Genomic DNA, 17851 nt, shown 5'->3' with positions numbered 1-17851 from the left:
GCAAGTTATTAAATGTGCCTTAACTGAACCTTACGTGTATTGGTCTTTGAAGTTTTTTCCTTTGACAAGCACCTAGGCAAAAAAAATAAATTAGAGACACTTATCATGGCGGTCTTTATGGGGAATCAGTCTCCCACACTGGCATTTACCCTTAAAAGGATGACATTGACCCCAAACAGCAGAAACCAAACAAAAAAAGTAACCAAAAACCCAACTGGGTACTTATCAGCAACAGGGACAACTCCAGCAAACAGGAGTAAGCACAGGAAAGCCAACAAACAAGAAAAACAGACAGAGATAACAGACGGACAGTTAAAACAGTGTTCGGACTGGTGGCAAAAAAGTTCTGAGGATGGTCTGCCTGAACGTCACCTTTATGGCCTACCCCCATGCAAGGAGTGTGCAGGTGACATTCAACATACCTTAAAGCAATGGTAGACTTTGGTAAACTGGCCAGACAGTGGGCTTCATGGCAGGGAATCCCATTTGTAAGGAATACTGCAGCAGTGAACGCAAGAACACAATTTCAAGATTTGCTGAAAAACTAATTATCTGCATTGCTAATGCCTCTGCATCAAAGTAAATGGTTACCATTATTTTGTAATTTATTATACCCCAAAATGATCTGAAGGAGGCTGCTATGGTGAGCATTATTTTGTTTTACAGTCAATACCTTTGCCTTCCTGTTGCCATGTTATAGGGACAGAAAAAAAATCCTTATGATGAGGGGATCATTAACTGCAGTTCTCTCTCATCAGTCGACAACATTGCTGTGACTGCTTACTTTTCACTGTCAACTTCAATCTGCATTTTTAGTTACTTTGATTCTCATTAGTGGCCATCTCCATTGCAGCATTTTCAGGAATATTTGAATGACAGGTTTGAAAATATAGCAGAGTTAATTGCTCTTTTCAAAGTAACAACTGTAGTTCAGTGTTCAAGTGCGATAAATCTTACCCCTTTATTGTTACTTGGGCTGAGATGATTCGGGTTGAATTTACAATTTTAAATATTATAGCTGGAATTAAAGTCTTTGATGTTAATCATTGTTTCCCAACTCCAGAAGAAACATGCACACTTGCAGAAATTACAGTACAGAAAAAATGCAAAATCATATACTGACAGAAAGTAAAGGGAGTTAGATTAACATGTTTGCTTTCTTTCTTTGTGGCACTGAGTTGTATTAATGGGAAAGGCATTTGCATCTGAAAACTAAGCTTGAAAGCCCAGTCTTTGTTCAGACTCCAGGCTACACCATTCATCTCAGGTGTGACGCTGGCAATCTGTGATCATCATCATCGGGTTGAGGTATCATGTTAACTGCTGCCAACTCTCTCGATTCAGTGCCACACTCCTGCCGTCAGCACTCATGCCCGACTGTCTCAGATCTTCTTTCACACAATCCATCCACCTCTTTGCTGGACATCCTTGCTTCCTCTTACCTTCTTCCTGTCTGTCCCAAATCTTCCTCACCAGACTGTCTTCTGCACGCATCCAAACCACCATAATCTGTTCTCGGATCTTTTCTGCAACTGGAGCTACTTTGGCTTCTGTTCTTTTGTCCTCCTTTCTTCATCTGTCCCACAGTGTGCATCCTACCACCTTTCTCAGGAACTTCGTTTCCATCACCTCTAGCTTCTTTAACTGTTCTGCCTTTACTGCCCAGGTTTCTGTACCATACAACAGTACTGGTCACACCACTGTCTCGTACACCTTACTTTTCAACTTCTTTGGCATTCTTCTTTCATGGACTACACCTGACACTCAGCCAGTTGGCTGCAGCCCCTCTGATTCTAGCTTTGACCTCTTCATTCACACTTCCCTTCTCCTCAACCACCCCTCCTAGATGCTTGAAGCAGTTTACCTGTTCCACTATCTTCCCTTCTATCTCTATTCTCAGCTTCTTCCGGACTTCCCCACTTTGCTGCCATTACCGCTGTCTTATCTGTGCTTAGTTTCATCCCATGTGCCTTCAGTTTTGCATTCCATTATCCTTTGCTGAAGTTCTAGCTCAGAGAGTCTGCCTGCAATGCCACATCACCTGCATACAGCAACTTTGTTCTGTCCCCTCAGACCTATTTGCTAATGAGTATGAACAGCAGTGGGCTCAGAGCTGAACCCTGGTGTACACCCACTCCCACTGGGAACCCCTCTGTGAGGTCAAACACTGTTTGCTAGCAATCTGTGATAAGGCACACTTAAATGTCATTGTTTTAACAACCCTGTAGATGGGATAAGTGACCTAACTTCATTATACTGTTCCATTCTTAGTGGCTATTGTGATGTGACAGATGAGAAATGCAGGAAAGGGAAACATAATTATTTATTTTCTGTATGTGAAGTGTTTAGTCTTGGATTACAGGGAATCTTGATTTGAGTGGTTATCCTTTAAAAATACAGCAGCAGAATGAACGAACATAAAGCCATTTCCTTTTAATGGGAGACTTGGCCCCCCCAGAGACCCAATTCTGGATGACTCGACCAGTCTCTTTGGCAAACTTCTTGTACTCAGTGGATGATGGTAGCATGGATGTCCAACCCTAGAAGAAGACAGAAGCTCTTCCCAACAGCAGCTTTCTTCTAAAACCTGTGTCATTAAAGGGGACCACCAACTTCCCATACAAAAACACAGGAATATCAATGGAACACATTTCCGCAGGCAGACGTGAAATTTCTGAGGGATGGGCGTCAATCATAGGTGTCTGAACATCAGTATGTAGCCTGCAAATCTTGTGTTGTGAACTTCAGATGAGGTCTGGGAGGCTGTACTGCAAGAAATTCCAACGTCTGTCAAAAGTAGATGGGAAAGGTTGTGATGCAGTCAGTGGGGGGGGGGGGGTCTCCGTTGTAACATCAAGGACAATAACTGATTTTCAGAGCTGAGAATATGGGTGGGACATACATGAAGTCAAAGGCTGCAGCACCTACAAGTAGTCGTACTCCAAGGTAGGATATCCTCAAGTGGTAGTACACATAGTGAGAGGTGTTATGAGCTGAGCTGAGCAGTGACCCCCCCCCCCTATTCAGGGATGCAAAAACATTAAAGTGGAACAATGAGTTTCATAATTAACTGAAATCTCACAGTTACTGGATCTGATGCCCTTTGCAGGACTCGGGAGTTATGGCCTGTCTACCACTGCCTTTTGATTATTTTACTAAACATTTGCTTCAACTTATGATGCTTCCACACCTCTTTCAGAATCCTCTTGTGCTCTGGACTGTTTCTGGGAGTTCTTTCACAATGGTTGCAGAAGCCCCTTACAAAAAGGTAAAGGAGAAACTTGGTTATTTTTCTCCTATCTATAGCAGGCACAATTACTGCAGAGCTTTTCAGCAGAAATCACTGGACCTCTAAAAACACCAATCTGTTAAACACTCTATTAATATTCAATTACCTGTAAATCAAAGAACTTTAGTTAAACTACAGCAATCCAAAAAGGTTCAAAGTGGGTACGTACTGTTGCCAGCAGCAAATTCTCAAGAAGTAAGCAAGCCACACAGCAGCAGTGATCTTTGCAATCAACATGCATGGTTAGGAGACAGGAGAGATGAGCCTTCCTACTGCCATTGTCACCTCACAGATCCAAAAACTAATCAAGTGTTTCACATAAGTATGATTATAACGTACACTTACAGCAGCAGAAATACATTTTTCCCTGTGGTCTCATTTTTAGCCTCTGTCCACCCACACTTGCTGATCATCCAAGTATGCTGCAAGGGTAGGTAACCATTATGAACATGTCTTTACGCCTTGCCATTTTTTTCCCTGCGCACACCAACTACCCAAGGGGTGGGTGTGTGACTGATGTTAGCAAAAGGACTTTCACTCAGTTTTATGAATGATGAAAGCTCTCAAGTAGCCCTACCTCCTCTATATTACCCATTCAGTCTTTAATCAAGCAGCTTAATGGGAATCTGCAGCCCCAGTTAAAGTACACACACTCCTTTCACACAGGAACAGATAAGCAAATCCTTCTCATTCTCCCTTCTCTCTGGCATAGGCCTCTAGAGCCTGGTTTGCTAAATGATCCTAGGCCATATGGGTTTTAGTCAGGCCTTCATCCCTCAATGCCACAGAGTCATCTCTAGCAGCACAACTACAACAACATACTCCCACAACAGCTCTCTAGATGGACTTCCTGGGTAGTGGCACCAGGCAATACATTGGTCTAACAAATGTTCTTGATTCTAGAGACAGCATTCAATTTATAATTCTTCATAAAAGGTACACAAGGTAGACAATGTTTTCACTTATAATTAGCATCCGCCAATACCTTACTGAGAAAAGGAAAGCAATAGAGGGGGCCAATGCCTTTTATCAATTTTTAAAGGCACGTTGCACAAGACATTTTCCTTACTTGCCACAACATAAGGATAATCAGTTAGGCAATAACTTTTGAGGAACTATTTTTATTTGCCAACTTTGTTTAAATACTGCATCGCTGTTAGTGTAATAATGAATCCGTCTAACATTCTACAGTATTGCACGATGCACTGATCTGCATTCACTCCTCCGAGTATACTGAACTGTCAAGAAAAGAAAAGCAGTAGTATTTCAATGCATGACATTGTGAAAAAATCCCACTCTGGGAATTACTGATAGGGTTGCAGGTTGCAATGGTGTCAGGCTAAACTGTCACAATGAAAAAGGGCATTCCAGGAGAAGAATTCAGAGTTCATCTAAACCCACCAATACCAACTGAATCAAATGGAGTTCTATCCAACACAGCAGAAATTCGAGGGAGGAACTGCAGACTTAGGCAACAGCCTTTAGACTAGTTTTACAGATTCTGAACAATGTTAAGGAACATCTATAAACTGTCAATGAAATCTGGAATTCCCAAAAGGTGCATCTTAACAGCTAGAGGATACAGCTGTAGAAGATGAACATTACCATTTAACCAGTGAGAGATTTGGTTCTGTAAGCCTCACGACAAACTTCTCTTGTGCAGTACTTTTGTACTACATAGCCTCACAGGCCTGAAGTTTTGGCTACTAGAGAAACTAGCAAAATGACAGGTCTCGCTATGTTCTGCGGAAACTCCTAACACAGTCTGACGTTAGGCAGTTTTTGTTTTAGTTAGTCACCAGGAAAAAAAAAAAAGTCAGAAACCAAGGCAGTCAGCAGGGTACCATAAAAATCAAACATATGCATAGGGGCTCTAGTTAGGCGATGAGGAATGAATAGTAATGAGCAAAACCAGAGAGAAGTCTCTCGGCTCAGAGATGTAAAAAAACATGTATCCCTAGGTGTTTGGGGGGTGATAGTACTCACTGCATTTGACATTGCCGGGGGGGGGGGGGCAAAATCCACTAAGAATTAAAAAAAAAAAAGAAGGAGAAAAAATATGACTAGCTATCTTGGATGATACAGGCCACTCACTGGGACTCAACATCTCTGCTGATGTGGCCTGCCAGAACACTGTCAAATAAATATGGTTTCTCTTAGTAGAACTGGACAAAGAAATGGAGGGGCAACAGATGTCACTTTTTGTAAAAGTGAACACAGAAAGTACGAGAGGTTTTAGAACTCAGTTTGACTGTGAAATGAAAACATTTTTACTTCCCTCCCTTCTTTACGGTGCCCCTATCCTAACTAACTTAACTTCTGCCCTAAGCAAGATGAAACAGTGCTACAACAATGTTGCAAAGTTTGCCACAAACTCTAAATATCACACACACCACTGTAAACTGCTACTAGAACTAAACTGGCTTGAACAATCAACTTGCCTTTATTCAGCTATCCGCTTTACACAACCTTATTTTCAACCCTACTGCCTGCCCTGCACTAGCCAGTCTAGTCGCACCTTACAGACCAAATCGATCCATACAATTAGAAATCAAAAATCTCTTGGCTATCTCAAACGCCACAAGAAAACCAGTCACTCTATATTCTTACTCTGTATCTATACTATGGAATTCACTACCTCTAGCTATCAGGTCTATGCCTGTTCTAACCCATTTCAAAGCCTCTAAGAAATCATCTCAAAAATACATGGCTCTGCTCCTGCATAAAACTTGCCTAATGCTCAGCTCTTTCCTCTTCTTCCACATGGCCTCATCCTCCTCTATCACATTTCACACTCTCAGTCTGCAGGGCGGCTCGTGCTACCGGACTGCCGGTCTGCAGCCCTCCCACCTAGACAAAAAACAAAAACAAAAATCCGTGAAACACAAAATCCATTCAGACTCAGACTGCCTTTATCAGCAGTCCGAATGCAGAGATATAGGTACCCAGAGAAACCTGTAGGATACCCAGAAATCTGTGCGGTCATGCGGACGAACAGAGAGGGCTTCCCTTGCAGTCAGGGCCAATGAGGAGTGAGCTGAGAGCTATGTCTCAGCTCTCACACCAATGAGGAGTGAGCTGAGAGTTATCTCTCAACTCTCGCAGGGATTTCTCTGCGCGGGCGTTGTGTAAATCATTAGTTCGGCTGGATTATATGGCTTCCTTGCAGGTTGGTTGCGCTGGCTTTGGAAATGTGTTTGCAGGTCAGTCGCTGGCTTTTACAGGTAGGAGCTGCAGTTTGTGTGTGTTTGTGGGGTTTTTTTTTTTTGAAGGGAATGAAAAAATTTCACATGTTTCATTAGCCGTCCATGACGCACACCAGCCATATGGATAAGGACAGCGGATCATTTCCAGCAGGTGCTGAAAAGGGCGCTCTTGGGAAAACTCACAACAGAATGCAATGATTTCATTAACTCCAACTGTGCTTTAAATTGGGAAAGCGGTTCATTTCCACTAGGGCATTAAAAAATCCCCAAGCACTTGAATAATTTCATCAGATGGGCCTCCCTAATGTAGACAAACTAATGTTCCCAACAACTTCAGATTAGTGAAAGCATCTCACTGATATTATAAGTTGCGCGCCTTGAAAGAGGGCGGTGAATTTCAATAATAGATAAGAGTCTGAATTTAAGCCACTAAAGGAAACCAACCCACAAAACATTAGTCCGCACTGAAATAAAATAACGCAAAACCATTATCTGCGTGTTCATCTGGCTTTGCAAAAAAATAATAGTAAAATACGCGTGGATACCAAGTAGAAATATTTTCATTAGCATTAAAGCAGAAAGGGGGGTAGAGACTTGGGACAGAATAGAGCAGAACCAAAAAACAATGTAAGAATAGTAACTAAGCTTCTATTGAATCAGTTCTTAGTATTTCTGTGAAGCACATTCTGTTCCACGATATGACCTATTTTAAAATGCAATGCGTGCTTGACAAAATGTTAAATTATCTGCTCTGCTTATAATCTTGGTCACAAGTATAGAATGCCAACAGTAGAAAAAATATAAATAAATAACTGGTGCATGTTCTTCCGGGTGCCTGATAAATTTACTTAGAGATAGAGTAAAAAACTTCACTAAATCGTCATCTGTGTTTGAAGATAAATCTCAGCAACGCAAAAGCCTAGCAGACCGCAAACATCAAATCATAGGAAAGTAAATTCAAAATTGTATACACCTCTACTGCCTGCCTGTCTCCGATTTGTTATTTAGAAGACAACAGCTAGCAAAAGCAGGGTGTTAGATAAAGGCAAGTATCCATGTTTGATGTAAAACTGAGCAATACGTCTTTGGATTGTTTCTCTGCTATTCATAGATGTAATCGTTGTTCTTGTTGAGTTCTGAATGAAAGTGCTTCACTGTGGACTTTGATGCTGTTGCTTTTAGCAACGGCAGCCATCATTAGCAGGGCATTATCTGTGCACTTCCTGATCATTTTGATATACTAAGCTTTTCTGATGTCTGCCTTCAGCATCATCTTGAAGATTCCTTGTTTTCTCCACTGCTAATATCAGGGTAGAAATATTATTCTTTAGGGAAAACATTTCACATGTGGCAAGTTCACCACTTACTCGACGTGCTATAGTCATTTAGATATGGTTTGCAGGGACAAGAACTGTAGGCTTGCTTTGTTTCTCATTAGTTTTGTGACATTTTCACTATGTAATTAATTTTACTTTATTCACATAGTCCTTGTCGATGCATGCATGGCATGATCCCTATTTTATGTAGTCCACTGTGCACTGGATTTGTTAACATTTTTCTTATTTAGCTGCCTCATAACATGCATTTAGTTGGCTGCCTGCTACTTCCTTATGTATTCCAGGCCTTTCCATGCTTTCTGTCAGACTGTCTCTTTGACATTCTCCCTGCATAATGCTACACAAACATCTGGATCTAGCTTCAATATTTAATTAACGAGTATTAGTGTGGTGTGGGCTATTCTGTAGTTATGTTACTTTGTTTCCTTAATGGATGGTTAGGCTTTCTTATTTAATCTATTACATAGTTTGCTTTGCTAACCATTGTCTAATGTTGACTTGGTATCCTAAAATTAGGGTAGATATTTGCTTTATGGGTAGCCATTTGGCTTTTTTTTCTATGGTGATGCAGTGAAGCTCCCAGAGAGGGGAATTTGTAATGAATTGGCAGTTGCTGTTAGATAGTCTGGAGTAATGATTTTCTTGGAGGCAGAAGCAAAATTTGGGAGCCTATATACATTTTCAGAAAACAGAACTCATTTTCCAGGGGCTGCTCTGATTGGTTGAGATAGAAAAGGGGATATCTTTTTGGTGCAGAAGAGGAGGGAGTTTATTTTGGCTCTAGCGTTGCCTGCATGGAAATGGAAGTTTAGTGACTGATCAAGCTATAGCCTTAGGTATTTGAAGATGGTGGTTGTTATGGAATGGTTGTCTAGGTCAAAGACAGATACCGAGTTAGGTGCTTGTTGAACAGAGGGACTACAGACTGCTTCACTTGCAGTCAGGGCCAACGAGGAGTGAGCTGAGAGCTATCTCTCAGGTGTGTGTGTGTGTGTGTGTGTGTGTGTGTGTGTGTGTGTGTGTGTGTGTGTGTAACATGCCCCAGTTAACAAATGGTGGGTAGAGATACTCGGGCTTGAACCCTGTACTTTGTATGGTGGTGTTAAGGACCTGAATTCCCTACCCACCACCATTTGTAAAAAAAATTGCAGATTTTTGCCTCCTATTTTATCTGATCTGTTCCACATAATATCTGTGGTTTCTAAATATTGCAATGCTTGATATTTGATGGTACACTGGTAGCATTGTTGCTTTATAGCTGCAGGTTCTTGGGTTTGATTCTTGGCTGGGGTGCCTTCTGTGTGGGGTCTGCATCTTCTCCCTGTGTTTGTGTGGGTTTGCTTTTGTGTCCTCCCATGTTATAAAGACATGTCTGCATTATTTCTTCCTGGGCCTCTGCTGAAAATTGTTTTTTTGTTCCAAGTCAGATTGTCCTGATTAACAAATGTTAAATAAAATTGACAGGCATTTGAATTTCAGACTTCAGGTTTATGAATGTTTAATTCCTTACATATTTGATGGTGCAGTGGTAGCATCGTTGCCTCACAGCTATAGGTTTTCTGGTTTGATTTTTGGCTGGAGTGCCTTCTGTGTAGAGTTTGCATCTCATCCCTGTGTTTGTGTGGATTTGCTCCGGTGTCCTGCCATTTTACAAAGACATGTGTCTGCAGTATTTCTCACTTGGCCTCTGCTGAAAATTGTTTTTGTTCCACCAGAAGTAAAATTGACAGGCATTTGAATTTCAGACTTCATATTCTTCAGAAAATACATAGTAACACTTTTGGGACTGTATTACCCCGTTATTGGCTTTGTCCAGGTTTTTTGTGCTAAGGTTGACAACTATGGCAAGAACTGATTTCATTGAATATGTCTGAGGACTGTATTCCCTCATTACTGGGGTTGTCCAGGTGTTTTGTGCTAAGAGTTTGACAGCTATGGTGAGAACTGAATTCATTAAATGATAGCCATTTAAGTTTCAGTCTTCCTCTCTTTCACAAAGCAGCTGATTTGGTGTAGTGGTATGATGCTCTGACTGTTTTCCACAGGGACCTTTTCAGTAAAGTGTATGGTGGTAACACAGCATTTGTCTTTCACAAAGCAGGTGATTTGGCATAGTGATATGTTGCTCTGACTCTTTTGCACAGGGACCTTGGCAGTAAAATGTATGGTGGTAACCCAGAATTTTATTCTCATAACTTTTCCAAGATTATACAAGCAATGTTTAATGTGTCCCTGGTTTTTGGCCGTTTAACCCCCCCCCCCCCCCCCCACTAAATTTGGCTTTTTCCAGATTTCTCGTGCTGCGAAGTTGAGATGCAGTTGAGTATTGAGTAGATTTTACAAGCAGCTGAGAGCTGCAGGGGAAGAGAAGTTTAGTGCTGCTTATGCTAAGTCAGCTTGCATTGTTAATAGCACAACAGATTGTGTACTTGCTTTTGATGCGGAGGTTGTTGGCTCTACTCCCACAAGGGGTGAATGCTGCCATACTGAAAAACTTAACAGGCTCATAGTTAGTATCTTATCAGTTTGCCATCCATTTCCTATTGCAATATTACTAACTTATTTTTAATGTAATACAGGCAATGTATTGCTCAGGGGCATCAGACACTTTATTTTTCGATTAAACCATGAAATATAAAGGTGTTTGCTAGCAGCAACCTCTTCATTAGTTACAGATTTATTTAATGTGGAATTTAGATTAATTTTTTACTTCAGAGATTGTGCATATTTACTGATAAAGGTGGACTGTAGAATTGTGCATATTTACTGATAATGGTGGGCTGTAGAAGTTTGAGCAGACTTCCATGATGGAAATGTTCTGAATTGGGCAGCTTTGTCATTATTGGTGCATGCGTTTTGTTTCATTGTTTACTGGAAAAATGTTCAAAACAATAGGAAGGTGTATCAAAGAGCACATGTATGTTTCATATGCAAGGGGCCTATGATTTGAAAACAGCCCATAATTAATCTTTATCTGCCACTGGTAAAATGTATTTTCTTTGAATGGGTTTCAATGCTGTTTCAATGAATGTGAGTTTCAAGGGCAGAGAAGTTTTAATGCTAAGTTTGTTTAGCAGATGTCTTTGGGTTTGTGCTGTAAAATGCAAAATAAAACTTTCAAATGAAGTCCAAATCATCATAGAAGTAAATCAGTATGCAGATTAGTGTTTATGGTAATGATTTTGTGAGGGGGAAGGGTGGCAAACTTAGACAGCCCCAGCTGAACTATACCTCCCAACTGTCCAGATTTTCAAAGAATGAATAGATTTTTGCTTCTTATTTTTGGTTTGTTCCTCATAAAATTTGTGGTTTTCTGGCAAATCATTTAGGAATTAAGTCACTAAACAATGACACACTGAGTTTCAGACTTCATAACCTTCAGAAAAATGCATGCTAAAGTAAGACCTGTTGTTCTATCAACTGTCTCAGTTTATACAATATCAATTTTTAGTACTGTTTATATGTTCCCCCAATATATTTGGCCTTGTCCAAATTTATTGCATTAACAGGTTGAGAGGTACATGCAAATAAATTGCTTTATAGAATTGGGCATAGCCAAACCTCTCAAATGTCCCTGATTTTGGCTCAAAATGTTGCTCTTCCCCTAATCTCTCCGCAAAATAGCAATTTTGGAAGACAACATGGAGGATTTACAATTAAGAAATAACTGTAATAATTAGAGTTATAGATTACTTTTATTTCAGAAATGTGCGTACATTCTTTTATTTTGTCAGCTGGTCAAGTTAGCAGTACTAATATTAAAGTGTCCCTTCTTTGACAGGTTCCCAGCTGTATTGTGTAGCTATTTTAGATTTTTACATCAATTTTTGGTCCATTTTTCATAAAATTGTGTTTTTTTTGGCAAATTAGTGACAAATCATTAAAGAATGAAGTTAGAAAATAATGACAGACATTTGAGTTTCAGATTTCATACCATTCAGAAAATTCATACTAATGCAAGACCTGTTCTATTATCTTTCTAAGTTTATAAGAGCAATATTTTAAAAATTGTCCTTATTTTTGGGCCTTTGTCCCACTTCTTTGTGTGGCTTTGTCCAGATTTCTTGCTCTTAGGTCGATAGGTATGACAAATGTGTCAGGGCCATCACAGTCAGCCAGAGACATTTTAAATTGTGACATACTTGTTGCACCCCACTCGCCCATGTAGTGACTCTGGATGTGTCGAAGCAAGGCAAGGAGTAGTTATGCAGTGGAAATGTGCAGAGTATTCCCCCCCCATCCAAGGTAGACACAAGTACTACAGTGACTTTTCATCTGTCCTTGATTTTTGCAGAAAGGTCTGGTTTCTGTCATTTTTTGTACTGTTGATTTATTACTCAAAGTGCCTGGTGTTCTGTGTTTAAGTAGCAATACTTTAATGACCATCAGGTAAGCTTGGCTGAGATTGTAAGATGCAAGTAAGCTTTAATATGCATACTATTAAAAAACTGTCAACACTGAAAGCCTTTCTTTTGTTACCATGTAGAGAATACTTAACTAGATAATGTATAAGCCTTGGGTATTGAAATGCATATGACAGTATTTGTAATAAGGGACAGGATTACATTATTTTAAGAAGCTCATTACACTTGGAGACTTCCAGTCATCTCTGCAGACATTACCTGTAAACTAAACAGAATGCCAATCGTGCGGTCCATAACCTGTACAGTAATCCTTTTAAGCAATGTATCTTGAGCTTATTTCTTGTTTGCTTTTCATTTTTTACTTTGATCATGTTTTCCCCATGAAACAAGTAGATAGTTGTTAGGCAGCAGGCCTTTTTTTGGATAAGGAACATTTTTACAAGTGGGGGCATCAGACATTTCTACTTTCAGCATGTTACTTGGTACTTTAATAAAGCTGAATATAAATCAGAACTGCAGTGCAAGAAGTGGTTTGAGTGCTGCTTATTTTTCTTATACTTGATTTTTACTGGCATTCCATTAATGTATTTTAAAAAGTAATTTATTTTTTCATGCCTCACAACCTTTTTGTTTCCATCTAGATATTAAGTAAGCTGTCATGCAGCCAATGCATTGAAATATTTTTATTCTTCTACACTTCATTTTTGTCTTGATTGGACTCTCAAAATGACGGTTTGGCACCCACGGCAGTGCATTTAGTTAGTTTTTGTGGTTTTGAGCATAGCCCCTCCTCTTTCTAGTTGGCCACACCCCTTCCCATTGACCCCATCCATTCAGCTGTCTCCTGCAGCCCCCCTTTGATTTGAAGTCACCAGCCGCCACTGGCAAGGGCCTAAAGCTCTCCCAACTCCATATCAGTTTCTATACCTTATACTTAAGTTACTGCTCAAGCTATATCATCTCAACTCTCTCACTAACCTTCTGGCTATTGTTTTCCTAACTGAAACCAACATTCTATGTTTTCATGTACTAAAACAATGTCATACATTCCACTACCTACATACTAGTTTTGGACACCATCTACTCATAGTGTCTATTACTATCCATGTTTTAACTCTTATAGAATCTACATGTGTAATCTTGTAACTTGGCTTTTTTCAACTTATTTAGAATCTACATGTGTAATCTTGTAACTTGGCTTTTTTCAACTTATTTTTGTATAGTATTTCTAATATCATTTGTACTGTATTGGATTATACTGTATTTGTTCTGTATGTGGAGGTTTTCTCCCTGGGCCTCTGCTAAAAACAGGTTCTGCAGACCCAGTCAGATCACCTCAAATAAATAATAAACAGATAGATAAAACAAAAAATAAAGTAAAAAAGACAGAACTTCTTAAACTGATAAAGTATGCTTCATGGAAAATCATTTTGGAGACATGACTCATGTCAAGATGCAACTCTAAAACCATGTCCTGAAATAGAAAATCTATAAATGTTGGAGGGTGGACTGTACAATGGAGCAGCGAGTTGTGATGGCACAAATTAATGATATCTTAATAAACTTTGCAATTCCACATCTTTATAAGATCCAAATTATTGAATTAGCTGTGGACTGGGCTAAATGTACGACTTTGTATAAGCAGGGGACCCAATAGTTAATCCCAGAATTATGGTTGTGCTAACAGGCTTGGCAGCATGCATGATTAGTAGTAGTGCTACTTGTCTCAATAAGAAGGTAAACAGTGTTGTCTCCACCGCTATATAGCTGTGCTGTTAATGAATCCACAGAGAAGTGTATTTTGGAGGGATCATGACTTGTTACCACATTAGCAGCAGCAACTGCTATGACAGAAAGCAGTTTTATGCCCTTGCTTACACAACCAGAAAAGATGAGCAAGAGTCAAGTACATACTAAATGACAAATGGACTTTATAATGACTACATCCCATTTTTTTCAGCCTTAAATAGCAAAAATTAAGGAACAGTTCTATATCTCTGTTCAGAAACAGTCATAGTAGATAAAGTGTAAAGGGTGCTGTGTGGGCAATTTTTTCTATTTTATATAAAGCACATACACGCAGTCACAATTTGCAAAATAAGACTTAAGATTAGTCCTCTATTAAAGAGTTACAAGCACATCCATTACAAGAGGATTCCCCAAGAAAAGACAAAACAGCAATCATAAGCAACTGTACAGCTCAACGGAGTGGAGTCCCATTCTAAAACATATCTATGAAATCAACTAAGAATAATATACATTATTTCTGCTGGTAAAAGGCATGCAATTAAAACAAAAGCATTACATCGTTTTCTATAAGAAACAGAATCCTTTCAAGTTAAGGACACAAATCTAACCTTTAACAAACAACCTATCTAAAAAATAAGCCACTAATGTCAACATATTCTATATCGGTTTTAAGAAACAAAACACATTGAACAAGTAGAATGCTCGAGGACATAAATCAATGCATGATAAAATTCTAAAACAAATGTAAACAAAATAAATAAAGTGGACAACGGAAACCCAGGCACAGTGTTAAGACAAGTTAATTTCTTTTTTTCACATCTTCTTAACATGCAACTGAAATGACCAAATGTACTCCGATAGCTATATTCACTTTTCTAAACTGCCGTCTTATTCAACTGGGTGACAACTAATCCCAACAGAGAGGGGGGGGGGGAAAGTGTGGCAGAAAGTATTAGCAACACACTGTAAATATTTTTCCTGTCCACAAACTACACATGGAAGTACTCAAACAGCAAAATATGTGCTGACTCAAGATACCCCTTGGTTACCCTGATCTCACCACTTCCCTTCTCATGGGAGGGTACATGAAACACCACAAATCAGCATTCATTCTGCAATTATGCAACTCTACGGCCTATACCCATGATTTACCTCATTCACAGGCAGAGAAAAATGGCTGTCCAATGGCAAATTCAATCAATAACAGAAAGGATGGGTGTTAAATACACAATACAGTCCATCTCAAAGATGCAGATGAAATGTGAGCTGAAGAATGCCTTAAGCCCTAGAAATACGATTAAACCATTGTGCAAGCAGAGTGGTGTGGCAGTTAGCATTTCTGTCTCACAGCATATGGTACATCTGTACAGTTCCCAGATTGGGTGTCTACATGGAAGGTTTTGCATCCACAATAGTTTGACCTGCATCTCTATCTCCTCCCACATCACAAACTCAAAGCTGATAAATGAACTGGTAAGCCACTAAACTGCCCCAAACTGTGTTTTAGTGTATTTTATGATGAAAATGCATCCTTTCAGGACTAATTTCCTGATACTGCATCAGCTGCAAGACTTAAAGGTTTGGCTCCCCCCAAAACCCTGAAAGGATACCTGGATATCAGAAAACAATGACTACTAAAGAACATCCCGATCAGAATGTGATTTTACACCACGTCATAGTGAAAAAAAGCAAGAATTTTATTTTCAACTGGATTGTTAACAGTACATCGATACAGCTATGAAATGCAAGTAGCAAATTAAAGGTTTTTTTTGTTTTGTTCTTTAGTGCGCAAAAGTTTCCTATACAACTCTGCCCACCTTAAAAATAAGTAAATAGCAAAGAATGTATTTTTTTTCAACAGTTACCTGTATCGACAGAGGGAATGCTCTGCTCAAGCACAGTAATTAGTACCGTGGGGGTTTATAATCGGGAATAGGTTTAGGGTCAGTTTACAGGCTTACATACGAGTTAGGGTTACTGGGGAAGAGAGCACTGGCTTGTGGACTAACCCGGTCAGCAAAAATGTTAAAAATAAATAAATAAATAAAAAACACACACTTCTCCCAAGCAGCATAACACTGAAACATACCACTTTTATTCCTTTCACATTAACCCACATAATGGGGCTAACTCATCCATTCACTAAAATAACAAACACCAATTCTGTCGATGGAAGCTCGAAGTCAAGCTGTATCGTTAACTCCCATAACTAAAGCAGTGCGCTACTGTTGTGACCCATAAATTTGACCTTGCATATATATATATATATATATATATATATATATATATATATCTAGCAAATCTAATAAAAGGTAGAAAGAACATTTCCAAACACGTACAAATGATTAACTGCCGTTAACTATATGGAGTTTACCAACTAAAAATAAACCCCTTCTATTTCGTACCCTCTGCTACGTACGAACTTTTACTACAATTTGAAATGCCAAGAGTTGGGGAATTATGCAGCAGACTTGTGGCCTACATTCAGGTTTGACGGTAGTATTCATACCGACTTTTTTCCGATAGATGCAGCGAGAACGTCTGCATCACCACGAGCTAACGGACAACAACTCGGTTCAACCACGCAGGCCAAATATGGCACTACAGGAGGGCAGAATCCTTTTATTTTAAATTACAGTGCAGTGACATTAGAAAATAAATTTATATCGCATACATCAATAATACATACATTATAAAACATTAAGTCTTAATTCCAACTAAATGGTAACATACAACCCTAAGCGAATCACATTTACATAGCAAATTTCCAGGCATTCTCGAGAAAACATCACCCTCTTACAAACTTAACTGAGGAAACTTACCTTACAGAGGAAATTTCCAGTACAACCAAAAATAATACAGCAGTTGAAACCAAAGAAAACACTACATTACACCCCATTACATAACCATAAATGGTTTTGGCCTTTTCTATGGGTTTCCTCTCCAGTTCCAACGATGCCTCACAGACATAAGATGTTACAAGAAAATAGAAGAGAGAGTTTGCAAGTTCAGACTACCACTGTATACCTGTAACATATTTGCCCCCCCACCACGCTACATATAAGAGAGAGAAAGGAAGAGGTTGAGCCGTATGCAGACACAAAACGTGTTCTCAAATACATCTCTCCGCATGACATTTACTCACCATCAAGCTCACTTTTGTCATCACCGAAATAATCATTCGTGCCCCTTACAACGCTGCTGTATACCAGTGAAAGCAGCCACACACCGTAGCTTATGTCTTTCATATCCGTTTCACTGTACTGGTCACCAACTAAAAGTGATAAAACCGCTACTGTTTCCCTGTACAGTTCAACAACTAAAGCCCTTACGACTGGTGAAACCAATAAAATTCTCCAAACTCCTTCTATACACAAATATCGCCTTCCTTCTATACATAAATATCGCCTTCCTACTATACAGTTCTTAAGTACTTCTAAAAACTGTACTTATTTCCGGAAATGCGGCACAGCGACCACTACATATGTTTTGCTTACGAGAGGGAGTTTCCAAAGAACGGACATGGCGTATGATTTTTTTTAAGGCTGGTACCTCTTCAAGGCGCTCATAGTTAATGCAGTTTTTCCCAGTGGTGTAAGCAGGAATAGTCTTTTAACTCGTATGAGAAATAGAAGTTTTCTGAACGTGTCTCAGAAATATTATGGCTTGATGAGGCCAGAGTATTTATACAATTATCTAAATTGTACCATAACACTCTGTATTTAACTAGTTTATTTATGCATACATTTATTAACTACACCGGGAAAAACAAATTAAGAAATGTGTCCATTTCTAAATGCAAAACAGACTGACAGGAGCAGCAATATGACAGCTCGAGTACAATGTGACATTTTTTGGCTTGACTCCCGAATACTGTTTCTTAGTTCGCTTTTTTTTAGAATGTCA

The 17851-nt window shown here is 39.3% G+C and overlaps 1 protein-coding gene across 1 annotated transcript in view; it reads right to left on the bottom strand.

Moving 5' to 3' along the window:
- The window catches only part of LOC122805367 (interferon gamma receptor 1-like), a 612289-nt gene extending 594765 nt beyond the window's left edge, over positions 1-17524 (bottom strand). Inside the window, exon 1 of the mRNA XM_044075464.1 lies at positions 17091-17524. Coding sequence (XP_043931399.1) covers positions 17091-17193 — 103 coding nt within the window. The 5' untranslated portion in view covers positions 17194-17524. The remainder of the gene's footprint in view (positions 1-17090) is intronic.
- Positions 17525-17851: the final 327 nt, after the last annotated feature.

This window comes from Protopterus annectens, chromosome 1.part1 (assembly GCF_019279795.1).
Source record: "Protopterus annectens isolate FY-2018-M chromosome 1.part1, PAN1.0, whole genome shotgun sequence".
In the NCBI taxonomy this organism is placed as follows: domain Eukaryota; kingdom Metazoa; phylum Chordata; order Ceratodontiformes; family Protopteridae; genus Protopterus; species Protopterus annectens.
The sequence above is the reverse complement of the archived record's forward strand: the minus strand, read 5'-3'. Positions and strand labels throughout refer to the sequence as shown.